At 38.1% G+C, this 17,958-nt stretch overlaps 2 protein-coding genes across 4 annotated transcripts; one reads left to right on the plus strand and one right to left on the minus strand.

Moving 5' to 3' along the window:
- Positions 1–797: 797 nt before the first annotated feature.
- LOC149020079 (uncharacterized) lies at positions 798–6,447 on the plus strand. 2 transcript variants are annotated; one of them, XM_089148114.1, is made up of 9 exons: positions 798–1,090; positions 1,475–2,011; positions 2,089–3,171; positions 3,294–3,352; positions 3,473–3,547; positions 4,713–4,818; positions 4,930–4,992; positions 5,193–5,303; positions 5,620–6,447. In XM_089148114.1, exons 1-9 carry the CDS (start codon positions 1,022–1,024, stop codon positions 5,686–5,688), a joined length of 2,172 nt encoding a protein of 723 aa, XP_089004240.1. In that variant the 5' UTR covers positions 798–1,021; the 3' UTR covers positions 5,689–6,447. The 2 variants fall into 2 exon arrangements, with proteins under 2 accessions (XP_089004240.1, XP_089004241.1); XM_089148115.1 differs by having other exon boundaries at positions 2,104–3,171.
- A 486-nt stretch (positions 6,448–6,933) lies between these two features.
- LOC149020080 (two-component response regulator ORR26-like) lies at positions 6,934–13,549 on the minus strand. Of its 2 annotated transcripts, none has more exons than XM_089148117.1 (5): positions 13,423–13,549; positions 10,492–10,644; positions 9,979–10,368; positions 9,748–9,821; positions 6,934–8,250 (listed from the first exon to the last, which is right to left on the minus strand). In XM_089148117.1, exons 1-5 carry the CDS (start codon positions 13,547–13,549, stop codon positions 7,231–7,233), a joined length of 1,764 nt encoding a protein of 587 aa, XP_089004243.1. In that variant the 3' UTR covers positions 6,934–7,230. The 2 variants fall into 2 exon arrangements, with proteins under 2 accessions (XP_089004243.1, XP_089004242.1); XM_089148116.1 differs by having other exon boundaries at positions 9,748–9,824.
- Between the last annotated feature and the right edge of the window lie 4,409 nt (positions 13,550–17,958).

A 17,958-nucleotide genomic window follows, 5' to 3' on the forward strand; every position in this document is an offset into this window, starting at 1 on the left:
TTTTAGGATTCTCGTTTTCAAAACTTTCCTCATAAAAGCTTCGTGTTAATCTCAATTTCAAACTTCTTAATTTATATTAAATTTCCCTTTCCCTCCATCCTTCTATAAAGCGTAACTAACGTCTATAGAAAGTAAATACTCAAAAAATGAAGGAGCCTCTTAAAAACCTTTATTAATAAAGGGACGATTATCAATACTATGCTTAATTGCTTATTATTCCTTTTTTTGCACTTCCCTCCAACTTACTAACCTTAACTTCGTGTAAATGACTTTTTTACCCTTCTTCCTCTTCCAAGTCAGCTGGAAAATTTTCAATTTTATAAGAGAATAAAATGGAAATTGCTTGAGTATTGTGTAATTAATGCGCAACACATACAACAAACGGTCAAAATCGAGATCTCGACCATCCATTTAAAAAAAAAAGTGCTTTTACACTTTTGAGAAACGACGTTTCGGTGAGATCTAGATCTCAACTGTTTGCAACACAGTATTGCACAAATAAAATAGTCTTTTTAAAGCTGAAAGCCTGAAACTAAGAGATTACTGGAAACCGGGACCGGCTTGTAATTGGGCAAAAGTGCAGGAGAAATTAATAATTATCGTAAAGGACATTAATTTTCCCTGTGATAAAATCATAAAAGAGAAAGTATCCTCTCCAACCACCAACAGACACACCCGAAAGTTTGAATTTCTGAAGAAAAAAACCAGAAAAGGAAATAGACGTTAAAGCCTGAAATTGATAATTTCTCACGGGCAAAGCAAGGAAAGGAAAATAGACGTTAAATGCCTTTAAAGTTTAATCACTGGGGACCTACTACATACAGAGACCCTGAAGGATTTTCCTTTTCTGCACTTCTCGTTACTCTCTTTCTGGGCATAACATGCTTCAAAGCTTGTGATTCAAATTTCAAAGTAGAGCTTTCTATGAGGCATCTACTTTTCAAGGAGCAGCAAGAAGAAAAAGAAGAATCAAGAATTTGACGAAGAACTCCGTTAGCGTGAGGTTACAATTCAGCCAGGCATGGGAGACTCTGCTTGTCTCATGCAAACTTCTTCTCAGGCTTCTCATACATCCCATGAAACTAGCGAGGTAGACGTCCAAGATTACAAAATATCTGTTTGAGCAAATTATTTCTATGAAACCCAGAAAAATTTCGGTTCGAAGATTGTTTCTTTTCATGTTTCTTTAAGTAAAAATTCCTTAACCTCTTCTTTGACGTATATTTCTGCGTTTCCATAGTGAACGTCAATGCCGCTTCTGGTAGGTTTCGCATAACATGGCTGTTTTCCTTTTTCATGTTTTTCCTTCGGACTACTAGTTGTTTATTTAATCATGTCTTCAACTCTTAAGTTTAAACAGCTTGATTCTTGATATTGTGTTTTTTTTTTTTTTTTTACTTCCATATCGATTGATATATATTAGAAATTTAATAAGATCGGAAGCTGTTAAGATAGTGAAATCGTTGCTCTACAGGGAAAGCCCATTCATGAACTTGCAGAATCAGTCTCTTTTGGAAGGTTCTTGTCAGAGTCCCTCGATTGGGAGAAATCGTCATGCTTCTCTCGGAACCGTCATTTAGAAGAAGTACAGAAATACTCCAGGCCTGGTTCCGTCGCTCAGATGAAAGCTTATTTTGAAGCCCATTACAAGAAAATAGCTGCAAAGAAGGCGGCAGCCTTGCCCGAGCAAGAAAATGGATCTGTTAGCAATAATTCTACCCAAGATGGAATGCAGAACGTTGCTACCCGAGTTTCATACTTGACTGAATCTGATGGCCATGTCGCTGTTGATGTGCCACGGCAAGTACCAACCCACTCTAACGAGGAAGGTTTTATCACTAATACAAGCAGATGTAACTCCAATTGTGAAATGAATCACTTCGAAACCATCGAGGTGGAAATGGTAGATTCAGGGATTCAGGTGCTTGAGAAAAATTCCCTGCTAGTTGAACCCTCCAACCAGCTTGCTCATGTTGGGAACCTCATATCTGTGGATCAGACTCATGAAGAGGTGAAATGATATTTATTTCTTTAATTTTCTCTTCAATCTTCACCATATGATCTCACTTACTATTTATTTCTCACTAGTTGGTTTTGTTCCAGGAGAATGATGCTGCTAGTAAGGAGACTATGTCCACGACCAAGACAAAACCACTGGTGTCTTCCTCAAAACCGTCAGCTTACAGGAGAGATTCCCTCCTTTCATCTTCCTCTGCCGAATCAACAAGTATTTGTTCTCAAAAGGAAAATATTGCCACTCCAAACAGTAGGAAGTCTGCAAGAGATTCAGCCCAGAAGAAGTGTTCAATTACTAAATCGCTCCATATGTCTATAAATTTTTCTGCTAATCAGGAGACTCTGGTTTCAGCTACAAAGACTAAACCAGCAGTTTCTCTGGCAAAGCCATCAGCACAAAGTAGACTATCAGGGCTTCCATCTCCCACTTCCAAATCCTCTACTGTGCATTACAGTAAGGAAAATAATTCCGCTCCAAACAGTAAAAATATTGAAAGAGAACCAGGGAATAAGAAGTGTTCAAGGCAAAAAGGGTTCCAAATGTCAGTTAATTTTGCTGCCAATGAAGAGACTTTGGCTTTGTCTACCAAAACAAAACCAGCAGTTTCTATGTCAAAGCCATCACCTTATAGTGCAGTGTCAAGGCTACCATCTCGAACTTCCAAATCACACACTTCAGTCCACTGCAGCAAGGAAAACAATCCTACACCAGATGGTAGAAAGTCTGAAAAAGATCCAGGGATTACAAAGTGTTCAACTCCTAAATCGCACCATATTTTGAGTAATTATGCTGTGAATCAGGAGAGTCTGGCTTCAGTTACAAGGACAAAGACAAAACCAGTGATTTCTTCCTCAAAGCCATCAGTTAGTAGTGGAACATTAAAGCTTCCATCTCCCCCTGGAAAACCCACTGCTCCTGTTCATTCCAGAAAGGAAAATAACAGCACTCCAAGCAACAAAAAGTCTGCAGGTGACCTGGGGAATAAGAAGTGTTCAACTCAGAAATCACTTCATATGTCAATTAGTTTTACTCCATCTGTTGCTGGTGAAACCTTCACAAAATCTTCAGTTTGGAAAAAGACTGTCGATTCAAGAAGATCTGGAAGTTTGTCCAAAGCTAAACACTGTCCAACTCCTCTTAGAACTCCAACCATGGTGCTTAATTTTCTCCCTCAATGTGCCACTCTACTTCCTTACCTACTTTCAGTGTTCTTCACAGTAGGCAAGACTCAAGAGTAGTCATGTAGGTCTAAATTAGCTTGATTTTAATACTGCAGGCATCTGTGAATGGTTTGCCAAAGAATCCTTCAGTCACTCCTCAATCAGAAAAAAGAAGGTATGTCCTCACTAAATTGAAAGATTCCATAACTTCATAAAGATGTAGCATTCCTCATGTACTAGTTTCTGCTGCAAGTAAGAAGACTTCTCACTAAAAATTTGTCTTTGTTCATTACAGTACCAGAACAGAACTTGATCTCACAGCCATTGGATGCCATAAAGAGGGTGCAAAATGGCAATCTCTTTCTATTGAGTAAGTTTTGCTACCTAATTATTTATATCACTACAGAATACTCGTATTTGACCACAGACCAAAGAGCAGTATGAGTTTTTAACCATCCACTTCATGCAAAAAATACGGGAAGTCAGGACAAACCCAATCCAACCCTCCCCCTGAACTATTTGAAAGTATGACTTGCACACTTCATTGGTTTACTATGGGACCTTATACTATTTATTGAAAGACAATCAAGTCAAACATGCTACGTTGGACATCAATCAAGTCCAGGGTAAGAATCATAGTATCAGGCTTGTTGACAGCCCCACTCAGGAGAAAAGAACTTCCACTGGCTTTAAGAACAGAGATTAATCTGATGATAATAGAAGATATATGTTTGTACTACAGAGATTCATCTGATATATGTTTGCTACAGAGTTGTGCAAAAAAAGAAAAAAATTCAGATTATGCAAGATGATCAGCATCTCCACAACACTTCTTATAATCCTCCAAGATGATGAACTGTTCATTATGCTCTTCAAATCTTGGCTACATGATGGGAGGAGGGACCACCACTTGAGGAAATCTACTTAGGAATTCTTAGTACAGACTTACTGATTTCCACCTGATGTATTTTCTAGAAGACCTGGTTTCATCACCAGTTATCCCCACTAAAGAATTAATTCATGTTGTGTGCAAGAAAGTTTGAACCCATGACCAAGCCTATATTAAAGCACTACACCAGCAACCAAAGAAGCATATTTCATGCTTTACTGTTTCTTATTATTTTCTTTGTTCTTCGGATTTTAACATTTCAAAGTCCTGAACTGTGGTTTGACAAGTCAAGCCAGACAAAACAAACCAGAACAATGACCTTTTTGGTCCAGTGCGTAGTTTTGTTTTCAAATCTGTGGTTAGGATCATCTATAAGGATCATTTTTGGTCACAAGTTCTATGGGATAGTCAATCCCTCTCTGCGTGATGTTTTTGGAACATTTAATTCTGAAGGCCTTTGAAATCTTGAACTAAAGTCAAAACTCCAGAGCTGGTGGGGGCTTGCAAAATCAAAAACCTTTCTAGCACCCCTTTTCTGTATACTGCCTACAGTCTTCCTCACACACACGCTGTAGCCAACTCTTCACCCTCTTTATGTGGTATTTCTTTAAAACCAACTTCCAATTCTTTGGCTATTCTCATCTAGCAACAATTCAAAGTCTTTGAATGCCGGAAGAAGCATAAGACGGTCTGCAACTCTACCTTCTCCTTTTAGCTTCAGAACTGATGAAAGAGCTGCAAAAAGAAAGGAGGCAAGACCCCCCCCCCCCTTAATTTTTACACTAAATTGTTTATATTTACACCAGACGGACCCATTTTACTCTGTTATCTTACTTGGTGGCTATTTTCTTTCCCAATTTCAGAAGATGGAGAGCAAATACAATGCCAAGGGAGCACAAAATGATCACCTTCAGATGAAATCTAAGGTTATCAATCTCTATTTCTATCTTGCAATGGTTAACTTAACTGTTTACATCATTTAGTGTTTGATTGACAATGCTTCAAAATTCATGTGGTATTCTTCTTTGAATGCATAAATTCAGACTGAGTTTCTTTATTCATCAGTAGCTGCTCAGTTGAGCACAGTTAGGAACCCAATACCAACAGCTATCCTGGTGTTATGTAGGAAAAAGCAGAAAGTGAGCTTAAGAAACTGCGTCAAAGCCTTGGGTTCAAGGCAAAGCCAACGCTGGACTTTAATCATGAAACAGAATCAGGAAAGAATCAGCTTAAGAAGGTATTTCTTTATTATGAAAACTTAAAACGTTTCAAATTCAGAGTGCCACAACAATAACATGAGCTCAATGCCTTGTGTGGAAATAATTTCCAATTTTTCTCCTTCAGTATCAAGTTTCCAGTTTTGATCTCTTTGTACTAGTGCCTGTGCATGAGCTAGAGGATAAATGGGAAGGTGTTCTTTCCATTTTCTCCACTTTTCAAAGCTCTAAATCACTTTCATCTTCTTTAACATTTTATGCTTTGAATTATGGTGGCATTAGTATGAAGCTTCTACCTATATCCCTATCCACACTTTTCTTAATCATGTTTTGCAGATTTCACTGAGATCTCTTAGACCACCCAAGCTAGAAAGGAAGCCGATTTCCAATGCAATCCAGTATTGAAGCTCCCAACCTCCTAGAAGGCCTGCAGTCAAGAATGAATACCAAGATTGATATTATGGGGAGTAACCAAATCGCTACTCATTCTATTTCTGCACCACTAAGGGCACTCATGAAAATTATTCCCCAGATATACAAGACTGAGTAGCAATAAGGGAAATAAATTGAATTACATATTGTATTGGCTCAGATAATATTAGTATGCCACTGATTGCCCACAGATGACGATGACCATTCAGGGCTATGTTAAGAAATGCGCTTCCAAAGATGAATTTAGACTAATGGCCACGGGAATGGAATTACCTGTCAGAGACTCAACTTTTTCACGGTTTCTCTGTCAAGTGAAATTTTGTACCTGTTCACCCTTTTCTGTTTCTTTAGATGTATTATATTTTTGTGTATTTCAGGAAGATTTTCAAGACAGGCCATGGTTTTCTGAGAAAAACTATGGAATAGAGTTGGAAATTATTTTGTATATGGAGTGTTACTAAAAATTATGCTAATTTTTCACTTTCTTGCCAACACTTTCTTTATTTCTTGAGTAAATGGGATTCTTCACAACCTATGTCCCAAACTCTGGGAAGTAGTAAATTAGTACTTCTTCTCTAAGATCATGCTTTGCCGTGCTACTGTCCTAGCTTCACCTAAAAGTAGGACACATCATACCGAATGAAGCAACAGAATTCTGTCCTCAGCAGTCATGTTAACTTACTTGCAATTCCTCTAGAAAATTTTAGGGCAGACCATGAAATCGGGATCTTTTTTTTTTTTGGATGAATAAATAATTATATTAAAGAACCGGAATCAAAGAGAAATACAAAGAGGGAAGAAAAAAGGGGGGGGGGAAAGCAAGCAGTCAAGGGAGCGCCTGAAGCGAGGATTCAAGACTCCAGGAACTAACAATCAACCTATTCCTTGGAGAGTCAGAAATAGGGGGTGGGGGATAGAAGACAGCCTAAAAAAACATCAAAATAGATGGCATTCCAAATCAAGATTTGGGATCTAGATTTAGAGGTCCATCTTCTCATGTTGTGTTCCCACCACAAGTGATGTACAATAGTAGCAAAGACTAGCTTTCCCACTTGCTCACAAATCGAGGAGCTAGAGAAAGTTCTTAGGACCCAATTCTAATCTCGAGCAAAACAATAAGCACGTCTTGATCTAGGCCAAATAGAAGCAAGGGCTAAACTTCAGATATAAATCGGGATCTTATATCTAGATGCAGCACAAAATTTATGACTTGGCATTGAAAAGCTCTTTTTTTTTTGGGTAGAAAGGCATTGAAAAGTTAGATTAGTAATGCGTAGATATTAAAGCTGGTACAGTTTGTGTACAATATGCAATCATAAATCCTGAACTGATAAAGTAGATGATGATATCATTGTCTAACTTGCAGTTAGAGCAGCCTATCTGACCTAGAATGTCGATCATCCAAAGACAAGTACTATTTCAATGTCCAAATTTGGTGGCAGCCACCCCATCGTAGTCCCTCCATTCGACTCACAGGATTGATTACCTGAAATAAGATCCTTCACAGGGAACGGATCATGCAATAAATAGACTGTGGTCCATTACAGGACATTCCATTGACTCATAGTAATCACAGCCGGATCGCAGTCCATCAGAGAGATGAGTCGGCAGGTTGGAACTGAAAGCTGGATCATCGTAGTTAAGAAAATCTATGTTGTTGAACTGAATATTCAGGGGAGAAACATAACCTGGAAATGAACAGACTTCCAAGTCCTTGTGCAAAGATGCAGAAAGTAATCCGCTCCCTGGAGTATTGTTTTGTTGGAGATGTTTTGAATTACTTGTGCTACTTGGCTCAAAACTCTGATTTTTCATTTGTGATGAACCACTGGCAGCAGCAAACATGTTCCCAAAAACTTGAGGATTTACAGTATCTGCTTCAGATTGAAATGAATCAGGGTCTACCATGTGTCCTGTTGGGGATACCACTTTCACTTGGTTGACTCTGTAATTAGTATGCAGGCTCTTGATTTGAGTGAGATTGGCTTTATCTCTTTCCAAAGAAGTAGGCTGTAGCTGATTATGCTGTGCACCCGGCAATGGTAGATGAACACAATCATCAAAAATAAGATATGGATCCTGCTCTTGTTTGGGTTGTTGCGTGAATTGCACCCCTGGAATTTCTCCACTCCAAGAGGTCTGAGGTTGGATAGTGGAATCAAATGATGAATAATTGGCATCTGGCCGCGGTGGCCCAGAAGAACGACTAAGGCCTAGTCGAGAACCATTATTTGCATTTTGAGGAACATAAGCATCACTATGCAAAGTTTGTTTGGGTTCTGCTACGGGTAAGAAGGAAATTAGACCCTTCAAATCACCATCAAGGATTTCTGGAATGACATCTTGTACAAGAATTTTATTTCCACAGTAACCATGGTTGCCACTAGCTACACTGTTTTGGTGCATCGTAACTGAGGTCTGATGGCTGGAGCTTCTACAGTTATCTCTGGAAGTCAAATCTGATTGCTTTGCCCCGACAAAAGAAGCTTTTGGTTCATTTTGCTTTTGCAACCTACTCAAGTAGAGGCGGTATTTCTGCACAAATATTCTCAAAGTCAAAAGTTTGGCAAAAGACTATAAGCTGCAAAGCTTTTCCCTTTCTTTTGTTTGGTGCCATATGGTCTTAGCTGTTTAGTTTGTAGAAAAATATATTTATAAAGATTCTACCCAAGTGTCAAAGTAACACAAGTTACAGAGGAAATACTGTCAGATTTTCATGATTCACTGTTTTAATAATGAAAAAAATTGCTGTAATGTTGGATAGTTTTCTTTCACAATAAATAAATATAAATTTATTAAAATGATTAAGATGCACCGGGAAAAGACGCCATCTAGATATGTATCAGTTTGTTAGCATCAAATAACTTAAATTGCTAATGGATGTATAAGATCCTTCATCATATGGTGCTACTTGTCCTGAACGACCAAATGAATTCTGACCATACTTTTGGAAGAGAAAACTCTGTAGTATCTTCAGTAACCCTTCTGATTTATTCTAGTTCAAAAAGTTCTAGAACCTGATGTTAAGTTTTGTTACTGCAACCTGCTAGTGATTGCATGGCATCTTGGTGGGTTTATTTGTGTTGATATGCTTACTAAGCTACAGACTGTCTTATAAACTTTTAATGTGGAGGACTGATACTTATCTGGGTATTGTTCATATTATTTCATATAAAACTATTTTAGAGTTCTAAATCAAAGATCTAGCTGTATAGTAGTTTTTTAGTCTGTTGAATTCTGGGAATTTTTCAATGTCAATTTTATTTCTAAATCTTGGAAATAGACCTTTGTAATTTACAAAGTCTTACCAAGGACCAATGTTTAGGTTTCCATATAGCATGTTTACCATTGTCAAAAGTCTTGGTAAAATGTGCTTCTAAACAAAATAAAATCAAGTGTTAATGCTAAGTACACTCCTACCTAATTTGGGATCTCTATTGATTCCCATCAATGATGGGATTGTTAAGTCAATGAGCATTGTGTGAGAGGGAGTGGTCTACCAACATGCTAAATTTCTGTCAGTGGCCTATCCTTCATCAATTGTTCCCTCAACCATTACTATCCAGACAAAACCTCTTCCAATTGAAGATCTTGCCTCAATAGCTATCAAAGTGATCAACTTAACTTTTTTCAAACTAAAGGTCTACAGAAGCTTGGCATTATGTCAATGCCAAAGGAAAATATTAAAATGCACAATAACAAGCATAAGCAATCAAGTCTATTTTTTGAGTTCTATGATTGCAAAAATAGGACAACTAGTTTTTGGAAATATGAATTATTAGACAGCAGGTGGCAAGCAGGACAAGAGGTTGCTAATTAATTATCAAAGATTAGATGTAGAACGAAGTTCTGCTTGATTTAAAAGATGTAGCATCAGCAGAGATTTGAGAGAATTAAGTACCCAATGATTTTAACAACATAAACAATTTTGAAACAATTCCCAATCGGTGGCCAGTATATAATATGCCAGGCAAGGTTTTGCATGATCAACCTAGTCAACAGAAGGAACCAGAAATAGAGAGAAATATCTACCTGTAAGTGGCTAGCAACATTTTCTCTGGTTAACCAAGGAACATTCATCAAATCAAGTATTTTCTTAGGACCAACTTCTGCCAAAAGAAATTGAACATGGTGACTCCCTTTGGACATATTATCAAAACTAAGCTGAAAATAGGGGGGGGGGGAAACATCATTGCGTTGAATAGAGTTCAAGAGAGGAAGGGTGGGAGAATAAAAAAACCCAGCATACCCAAGAATACTCACTATCAAAACCAATTTGATTGACAGCATTGACGAATTTCTGGTGAAGATCTACGGACCAAACTACCCTAGCCTTCTTTCCAGCTGAAGGATCATTTAGTTCTTGGTCCTCATGTTCTTTATTATCCATATCTTTCCTTTTCTTTGCTAAAATTGTGTCACATCCACTTGGTAATGGCCCATCATCAGATCCCTCTGATCCATTTTGCATATTACGAGCATCCTCATGCCCTTCAAGGCTTTCGATCTCTCTCACTTCATGTATTTTCTTTCTGAAGACATGTTGCCAAATATTTCTAAGTTCTTTCATCCGTACAGGCTTAAGAAGATAATCACAAGCACCATGTTGAACACCTTTCATAACCCTGCTTGTTTCTCCATCAACAGACATCACTGTACAAGATAATATATACACAACACTTGTTAGCAAGATATTTTCCAATTAGATTAAGTGAAAGGAAAATCAGAAAACATCATAAAAGCCTAAGAACAGAAAATTAAGCACAGAGAACTGACTGATGACAGGTAGATCCATCTCAAGTCCAACATGCTCAAGCAGCTTGAAACCATCCATGTCAGGCATGTTAACATCACTAATTACAATGTCAAATCCATCCTTTCTTTCACGAAGCATGTTAAGAGCATCTCTTGCTAGACCACATGTAGTCACTGCAGCAAGAAAAAGCAATAAGAAGTGTATAAATGTTTCCAAAAGCATGGTAGATGAATGTGTTAAAGTGAAATAAAATTCTCACATAACCTTGGGGGGGGGGGGGGGGGTATCTGTTAACAATGTTACAGATCCAATACTATACATATTGTCATGTTATGGAAATGTCAAAGCATTTGCGTACATAATTCACAGATTTGTTAGCCATCATATCTTCCATTAATAACCACCAACTACTCAACCTTATCCCAACTAAATAGGTTCAGCAACATGGATCCTTGCAAAGACTGGAACTTAAAAAGACAAGAGTAAACTAGCACAACATTGGGCGGAGACTCAGGAAAAGAACTACCTAAATGGGGTTGGCAATATGGATATTCAGTCCAAACATCCCTATTTGCATGCTCGAAAGGAGGACCAAACTATACATGTCTTTTCCCCACTGATTCTCCTAGGGCCATTTTTGCCCTGCCTCTAGCTCTTTTAAATCCTTCAATCTGAATCAAGTCAGTCCTCTGAACTGGTTCATCCTGATGCCTCTGTTAAAAAAAATTTGAAATAGACCACGTGACCTTTTAGTTTGGCTCCCCTCCCCCCACCAATTCCTTCACCACGTCCTCAGCTTGGACCTTTCTCCGATCCCATTCCCCCTGCCCCCTTGGCCTCCCCTGGTTTGGTTTAAAGGTCATATCCCCCGCCACTCCCTCACCCTCTAGAGAGCCCTTAAGCTAGCCCTTCCCACCCAAGCTTTCCTTATTAGTCGCCATTTCCCAACTAACCCCAATTATACCTTTGTTAACGGTTTGGAGGATCTTGAGCACCTATTCTTCACTTGCCCTTTCTCTAGTTCTCTTTGGAGAAAATCCCTTGCGACCATATGGCCCCACTCCTGGTGTTCCTTTGGTTTTGATCGTGACTGGTCTTGGGTTTTGAGGAACTTTTCGGGTACCATTATCTGTGATCAGATTGGTAAGCTAGTTTTTCGTGCCACGGTTCACCATCTTTGGTGGGAGCGTAATCTTAGGCGATGAACTTCCAAATCCCGTTCTCTAGATACGATTTGGAATGCCATCCAATTTGATGTTTCAGTTAGGCTCCTCTCTATTCCCCATCCCCCGGTTGCTGAGACCCCAAGGAACATGCTCATTGTTGTCTCCTAGGGTCTTAGCTCCGCTTTCCAGCCCCCTATTTAGGGGCTACCCCCCCCCCCTCTCTTGTACCATTTGTGTCATTCTTCGTGCTTTGCTTTAATATATTATTTAATCATCCAAAAAAAAAGCAACTCACAACTTGTCATGTGTAGGGGCTACTCCCCACTTAGCTCTAATATGGTCATTCCTTACTTTATCCTGCCTAGTCTTGCCACAAATCCATCTCAATATTCTCATCTTTGCCATGCTTTCCTCAAGTGCTACTTCTTCACTGCCCAACATTGTGCACCATACGCCATGGCCTATAGGATGGCAGTCCTATAAAATTTTCCTTTGAGCTTTACAAAAATATGCTGACCACAACACCAATTGTAACCTCTCCTATTCAACCATACTTCTTTTACTCTCTAGGAAACATCATGCTATATGTCTTTAAGGCATCTCTTTATCATCAATCTTGACCACCTAACCAGCCATCATAACATGCTTTAGTTGCACAACGTCTCTGGCTTTGTTCTACTTATCTTAAAACCTTTTGATTCTAAGGTAGATCTCTGCAACACTATATCATCAATGAAATGCATACACGAAGGAATCTCATCTTGTATGTCTCAAGTTAAATCACTGATGTAATCATTACTTCACCATTTACTCTTTCTAGTCAGCAAACCCCCTCAATAGTCAATTAACTGGGAACCAAAATATATATTGTTCAGCAGCCCTAAACAGATGGTGCCAAACATAGACCTACCAATTAGAAACTGGAACAGCAGCCCAACAGTCATACAAAAGTAACAACTTCATCCCAGTTACAAATGTATTAGTGGTCCACTTTATCCAAATCAGCATAGAGGAAACACTTTATCTTATCAGAATTTAACGGCACATCCTAGTCAGTAACACATCAATGGATCTTAATCTGATTAAAAGAACGGAAAATAGGATTGTAATATTGTACAAAAACATGTTAAAAATTCACAATTTTCCATACTAGCCTATTCTACTTGAAATCCTACATAATGGATAAGTAAATAATAGTAATCCATATTAGAAATCTAACTGCATGTATTTTCTTGAAGTCATATATAGCAGCCTGGCCATGTACCATCCCATGTTGCATCATAAGAGAAACACAGACAAGTAGGAAGAAGTTTAATGAAGCATACAAATGCAATTAAATATTATGAAGGTCCTTCATTAGAACCCATCTTGCAGAACAACAATTCTATCCCCATATCTCAACGCAAATGCTACCACACATAAACATGGAAGTGGAAGTACATCCAATAGCATCCCAAACCCAATTCTGGACAAGATAACCATAAAAAACCAAAACTGATACCATACCAGCTTTTCAGATCCCCCAAATAGAAGCTAACATCAGAAATGAAATAGAATCTCAAGAACAAAACGTTACCATGATACAGGAATTCAGAATTTAATCAGTATTGGTTTGCAACCATACACAAATATGCTAAAACAAATCAGATATAGATGAAATGACGTAAACTAAATTAAATCTTCAATGGGTTAGCCCAAAACTTCAATTGTAGGACACTAGAGAGAGAGGAGCCTCAAATCATCGGAAACTAAACGCAAATAGAGTATGGTTTCAGTGTACTTTACCATCATAAGAGCACTTCTTTAACATCCTTTCAAGGATTTTGAGCCAAGTCGGGTCATCATCAACGACAAGAACCCGAAGACCAGCAGGAAAAGCATCGACTCTAGGAGAAGCAAAACCATTCTCCATCGAACCCAATCGGCAGTTCAATCAAAAGACCCCAACACTCGGCCTCTCCACACAAACAGAGACTGAAATATTAACATAAACAACCAGCAGCGAAGAAGAACGAGTGCAACGGAGAATTCTGTTTTCGTACGCAGAGTGGTGCTATTACACAAGTGGGCTGAAGGAGTGAAGAGTGTTTAGCGAGTGGGTAGTTTTGAAGAGGAGTGATGAAGAATAACGATTTGGCGCCCCTGACCCCTCTTATTAGTGATTCTTTCCCTTAATTAATTGATACTAATTGGTATTTCCTTCCTAATCTTCCATCTTTTCTAATTTCTTTTCTAAATTATTGCGGAGAGAATAATCCAAAGTGGATAGAGGCTTTGGATGCAAATACCATCTTGACAACACAAGATTGAAGGCAGTATACATCTATATATGAAGCTTGCAAATGTTTTTGGCATCCTTCCTCTACAACTTGCATGGACATTATTTCTTTTACAAGGGTGCTTCTTAATTATTCATTATTGCAGTTAAGTTTTGATGCCCTGTTTTCTTGGTTGACAATTGTTTATTTGAATTCCCAACAACATTTCCTACTCACTGGTAGTGGATATATATGTGGAAAGTTTGGAAATTACAGTGGTTCATAATTTGTCCTAATGCTATTTTTATAATGGAAAAAAAAGGACAGTTATATGTACTTTAATGGCATTTACAGTGAGATGATGTTCTTGAGCTTTGTGAGAAGCAGCCTGGTTGAAGCAGTCCTAAGGTCTCCCCACTCTTCAACTCAGGTATTACAATAATGCAATTGATTTGGGCCTTTTGACCATTTGACGTTTGAATGAACATAAATTCCAAAACTGAGGTGAATTATATGATTGAGTGATAATTTATAAACTTATGGTGAGTAAAGGGGGAATTTAGTGTTGTTAATTGTTATTAAAGAAAACAGAGTGTTCTGACTGAGAGAGCAGAAGAGGTGGGAGAGAGATGTTATTCAAAGGAGTTCCTTTTAAAATACCGTAAGTGGAAGCATGGAAACCATGAGTTGTTGGATGCCCACTTATAACTTCGAGCATCTGATGTACTTCTGAAAGCTTTGATTATATTTTATAATCTTTTACTATGTGGGTTCACTATATGATCCCCACCAGCAGTCTAAACTGCCAGTTGTTTATATTTTGAATATTAAGTGAAACACAGAGAGAGAGAGAGAGAGAGAAAGAAGGGGATTCCTTTTTATCTATAAACTACTGTTGTTTGCATTGCATTACGTCTTGTTTTGTTCGATCATGTCTTAATCATGTGAGCCTCATTTAACTTTTGAGAAAGGGGGACCAAGCTTTGCCTAAATTGCCTCTGCATCTGCTCTGCCTCTTCCTTCTGCTCATGATAGATGTACGTGTCGAAATTTAAGTTATTTCTGGTGGGGTTTCACTTGAAATCTCTCCCTGTAAACAAAATTTTAAAACTCTGGAACTAATGTAGTGTTCCCAGTTCCATATTGGCCTAGTCTTGTTTCACTCTGTTGTTAACCAAACTGAGTTGTGACAATCATAAGCTTGCTTAAGTTAGGTTGCAGATTAAGCGATCATGAAGTTAATGTGGAAAAACTGCTGTTGGCATTGAACAGAGTCTCCACATTTCTATCCATGCGGAGACTTCAACTAATAAAGATCAAATGATTGACAAGTCCAATCTTTGTAATGAAATTCAGTAAGGCATTACCACTAGATCTTTGACTATTTTGCTGCTGACCCACTTGGCAATTGTATGGTTAAGAAAAGGTTTAAGTGGTCATTTGAGTGGCCTTATGTTTAATCAGTGGGTTCATCCTATATTATTAAAACAATTTTGACTTCAGTGTTCACTTTTCAGGTCTCAACTTTCAAGTAACAGGAGCTGTAGAGAATGCTTTTGAGAGTGGTAATGGAAGAGCTCCTAAAGCAATCCAACACTCGCTCTAAAAGGAAATGCCCACTATCAGTCTTCTTTAGGTTAAAATAATGGATTTAGTTTAAAGGAGTGAAGCATTATTGGAACAAAGAATTTGGAAAAATGAATTCAATGCAACTTATCTTAAGTGGAAAGTTGATTGATTTAGTTAAAGCCAGAATATTAATTGTTCCTCCTATGCTTACTTTGCTACTGCACATGGGAATAATATTGCGTTGATTAATGTTTCTTTCTTTCAGCCACACTGCTGAGATGATCCAGTAATATGATGATTTCTGTCCTGTAACCAAACTATGTTAATCCAACCAGTTTGCTCAAGAAATTCACCATAGCAGTCTGATTGGTTTTCTTACAGGCACTTCTTGCTTATTGCTTCATTCATTTTTTTTTTTCTCATTTTATATTGGGGGGACCAACCTGAAAGTCAGCTGATGATACTCCTACTGATCCTGTCCATATTTTCAAACTTGGAAATATTTTCAGTAAGCAACACTAGGAAAGAGATCTGACATTTTTTTTTGGGGGTGGTGGGGGCAGTCAATGAAGATGCTTCAACCCTGAACCAGGGAAGGCAATATCCTCAATATTTGGTTTCTGACTCAGACCCATGGCCACTCTATTTCAGTTGTGCAGCAATCTTTCTGTCACACCAATGTCCACCCTCAAACCATACCAAAACATAGAGATTGGGTCAACAATGCATCAAACTTCAAACCCATAAGGAAGTTCTCGGAAGGAGATAAATCAACTGATGTTGAATCAAATCCAAATAGTTCAATTCTCCTGCCAACAATGAAAACAAATGGATCCAGAGTACCAAACCAGGAAAGTGGCAATTGAGTGGGACCTATCTATCAAGTCAGTGACGTAAGGAATAAGAGCTGGTTGGTAAAATTTTGAACTTCTTTTCTTCATCAATGCCCATATAGTGACTCCCTTTTTTTGTTCTCCAAACCATCTCAAATGCTGTCAAAATCATTGCAGATGTTTTTCCCATTTGATTGTTAAGGAGAGTTTGTTCAACTATAATGGCCATCATCCAGGTGCTGCAACACCTTTTTCAGCATTTTTAATACATCATTGAAATGTCATTCTTGCAGCATCAAAATTATTCTCTATACCAGGAACAAGATCAAGTATATAAAAAGATGGAAGTGGAGAAATAACAGAGCACTGCACATACTTTTTCCGAGTGCTATGACAGATGCAGAACCACCAAAAGAAAGATTTGAACCATGGTAACTGCAACTGGTACGACTCAGACATAAATGATGACAGAGCAGGGTAACACTAGCATTTAGCATAGCATGTAAATATCAAGAAATTAGGAGACTGTTTATAAATTCGGTCTGGTTTTAAGTTACAGTATATGATGAATTAGTAAAAAATCCTCTCTTGTTTGGTTATTAATCACGACTACAGAGACACCAATGTTGCCACCAATTGGATGTCGAACTTACCACTGTTGTTGAGGAGGACATTGGTATTCTTTCTCTTTTTTGAAAACTTTGGTATTCTTTCTCTTCCTGATTTAATGGGGAGGTTTTTCAAACACATTCCTTGTGGTGATTACGCTCTCATCTCAAGTGGGTTAAATTACAAAAATTATAAGTTATCCATGTTTAGTTTGAAACTAAAATAATTATTTTGTTCTGTGTTAAGAAATATAAATTTTGTTTTTCATATTTAAAATTTAAGTTTCTACATTTACAAAGAGAAGTCCTTGACTATCATTCTGATTTTAAAGGTTGAAATTTCTCCCGCTAGCAGCCCTCCCCTCCACTCGCCGTTGCGGAAAATTGTTGTCCAGCTGTAGAACAGAGTGACCGGCCAGAAGCAAACAAAGGAGGAGAAAAGGTTGATTGAGAAAGACGGTGTGGGTTTTGCCCTTTATAGGTAGTTCATCCTTTCTTACTGGTTATATCTTTAAAAATGTGTAATTTCGTGAAGTTGAAGGATTCTGGGTTTTCCTCAGAGTGAAAATAAAGGTGGGTTTTCGAATTTGAGCCGGCGGCCATTAATCCTCCTGCTTTTGGGATGTACGATCATATACTTGCCCAAGGGGAAAGGAAACCCCTTTGTTGTTTTACTCAGTATTCCTTCTAGTCCTCTTTGTTTCTGTTGGTGTGATCTTTTTTGGCTGAAGGAAATCTAGAAATGGCTGCAAAATTTCCAGTCTCTGTTCTTATCGTGATTGTTTCTATTCTTTTCGTTGTTTTGAGTTATTGGGTGTGAATGTGTACCTGTGTATCCTTTTTCTTCGTGCAGAATAAGAGCCCACAAAGCAGCTTAAGGGGTTTGTTTTCGTCTGGGCTCAATTTGGTTGGTGCTGTACATCGAAAATCATGTTTGGATGTAGAAAATTTGAAGGCTGCTTTGATTGAGACAGAGAGAAGAAAAAAGGGTCTCTGCAGATCCACCCCTCCAGCTTGATCTTCTTCCTCCTGGTCCTGTACCTCGTAGTCAAC

The sequence above is a fragment of the Hakea prostrata genome, chromosome 3 (genome assembly GCF_041222555.1).
Source record: "Hakea prostrata isolate BN-2017 chromosome 3, UWA_Hpros_2, whole genome shotgun sequence".
Classification (NCBI taxonomy): Eukaryota; Viridiplantae; Streptophyta; class Magnoliopsida; order Proteales; family Proteaceae; genus Hakea; species Hakea prostrata.

Excerpts from the sequence above, each read along its gene's own strand:
- LOC149020080 (XM_089148116.1), bottom strand. The coding sequence starts at position 13,549 with ATGGAGAATGGTTTTGCTTCTCCTAGAGTCGATGCTTTTCCTGCTGGT. Across the intron at positions 10,369-10,491 it reads GATGGATCTACCTGTCATCA|TGATGTCTGTTGATGGAGAA; the intron begins GTCAGTTCTCTG and ends TATCTTGTACAG. Across the intron at positions 8,251-9,747 it reads ATGTTGCTAGCCACTTACAG|AAATACCGCCTCTACTTGAG; the intron begins GTAGATATTTCT and ends ATATTTGTGCAG.
- LOC149020079 (XM_089148114.1), top strand. The coding sequence starts at position 1,022 with ATGGGAGACTCTGCTTGTCTCATGCAAACTTCTTCTCAGGCTTCTCAT. Across the intron at positions 3,172-3,293 it reads CTCTTAGAACTCCAACCATG|GCATCTGTGAATGGTTTGCC; the intron begins GTGCTTAATTTT and ends TTAATACTGCAG. Across the intron at positions 3,548-4,712 it reads TGGCAATCTCTTTCTATTGA|CAACAATTCAAAGTCTTTGA; the intron begins GTAAGTTTTGCT and ends ATTCTCATCTAG.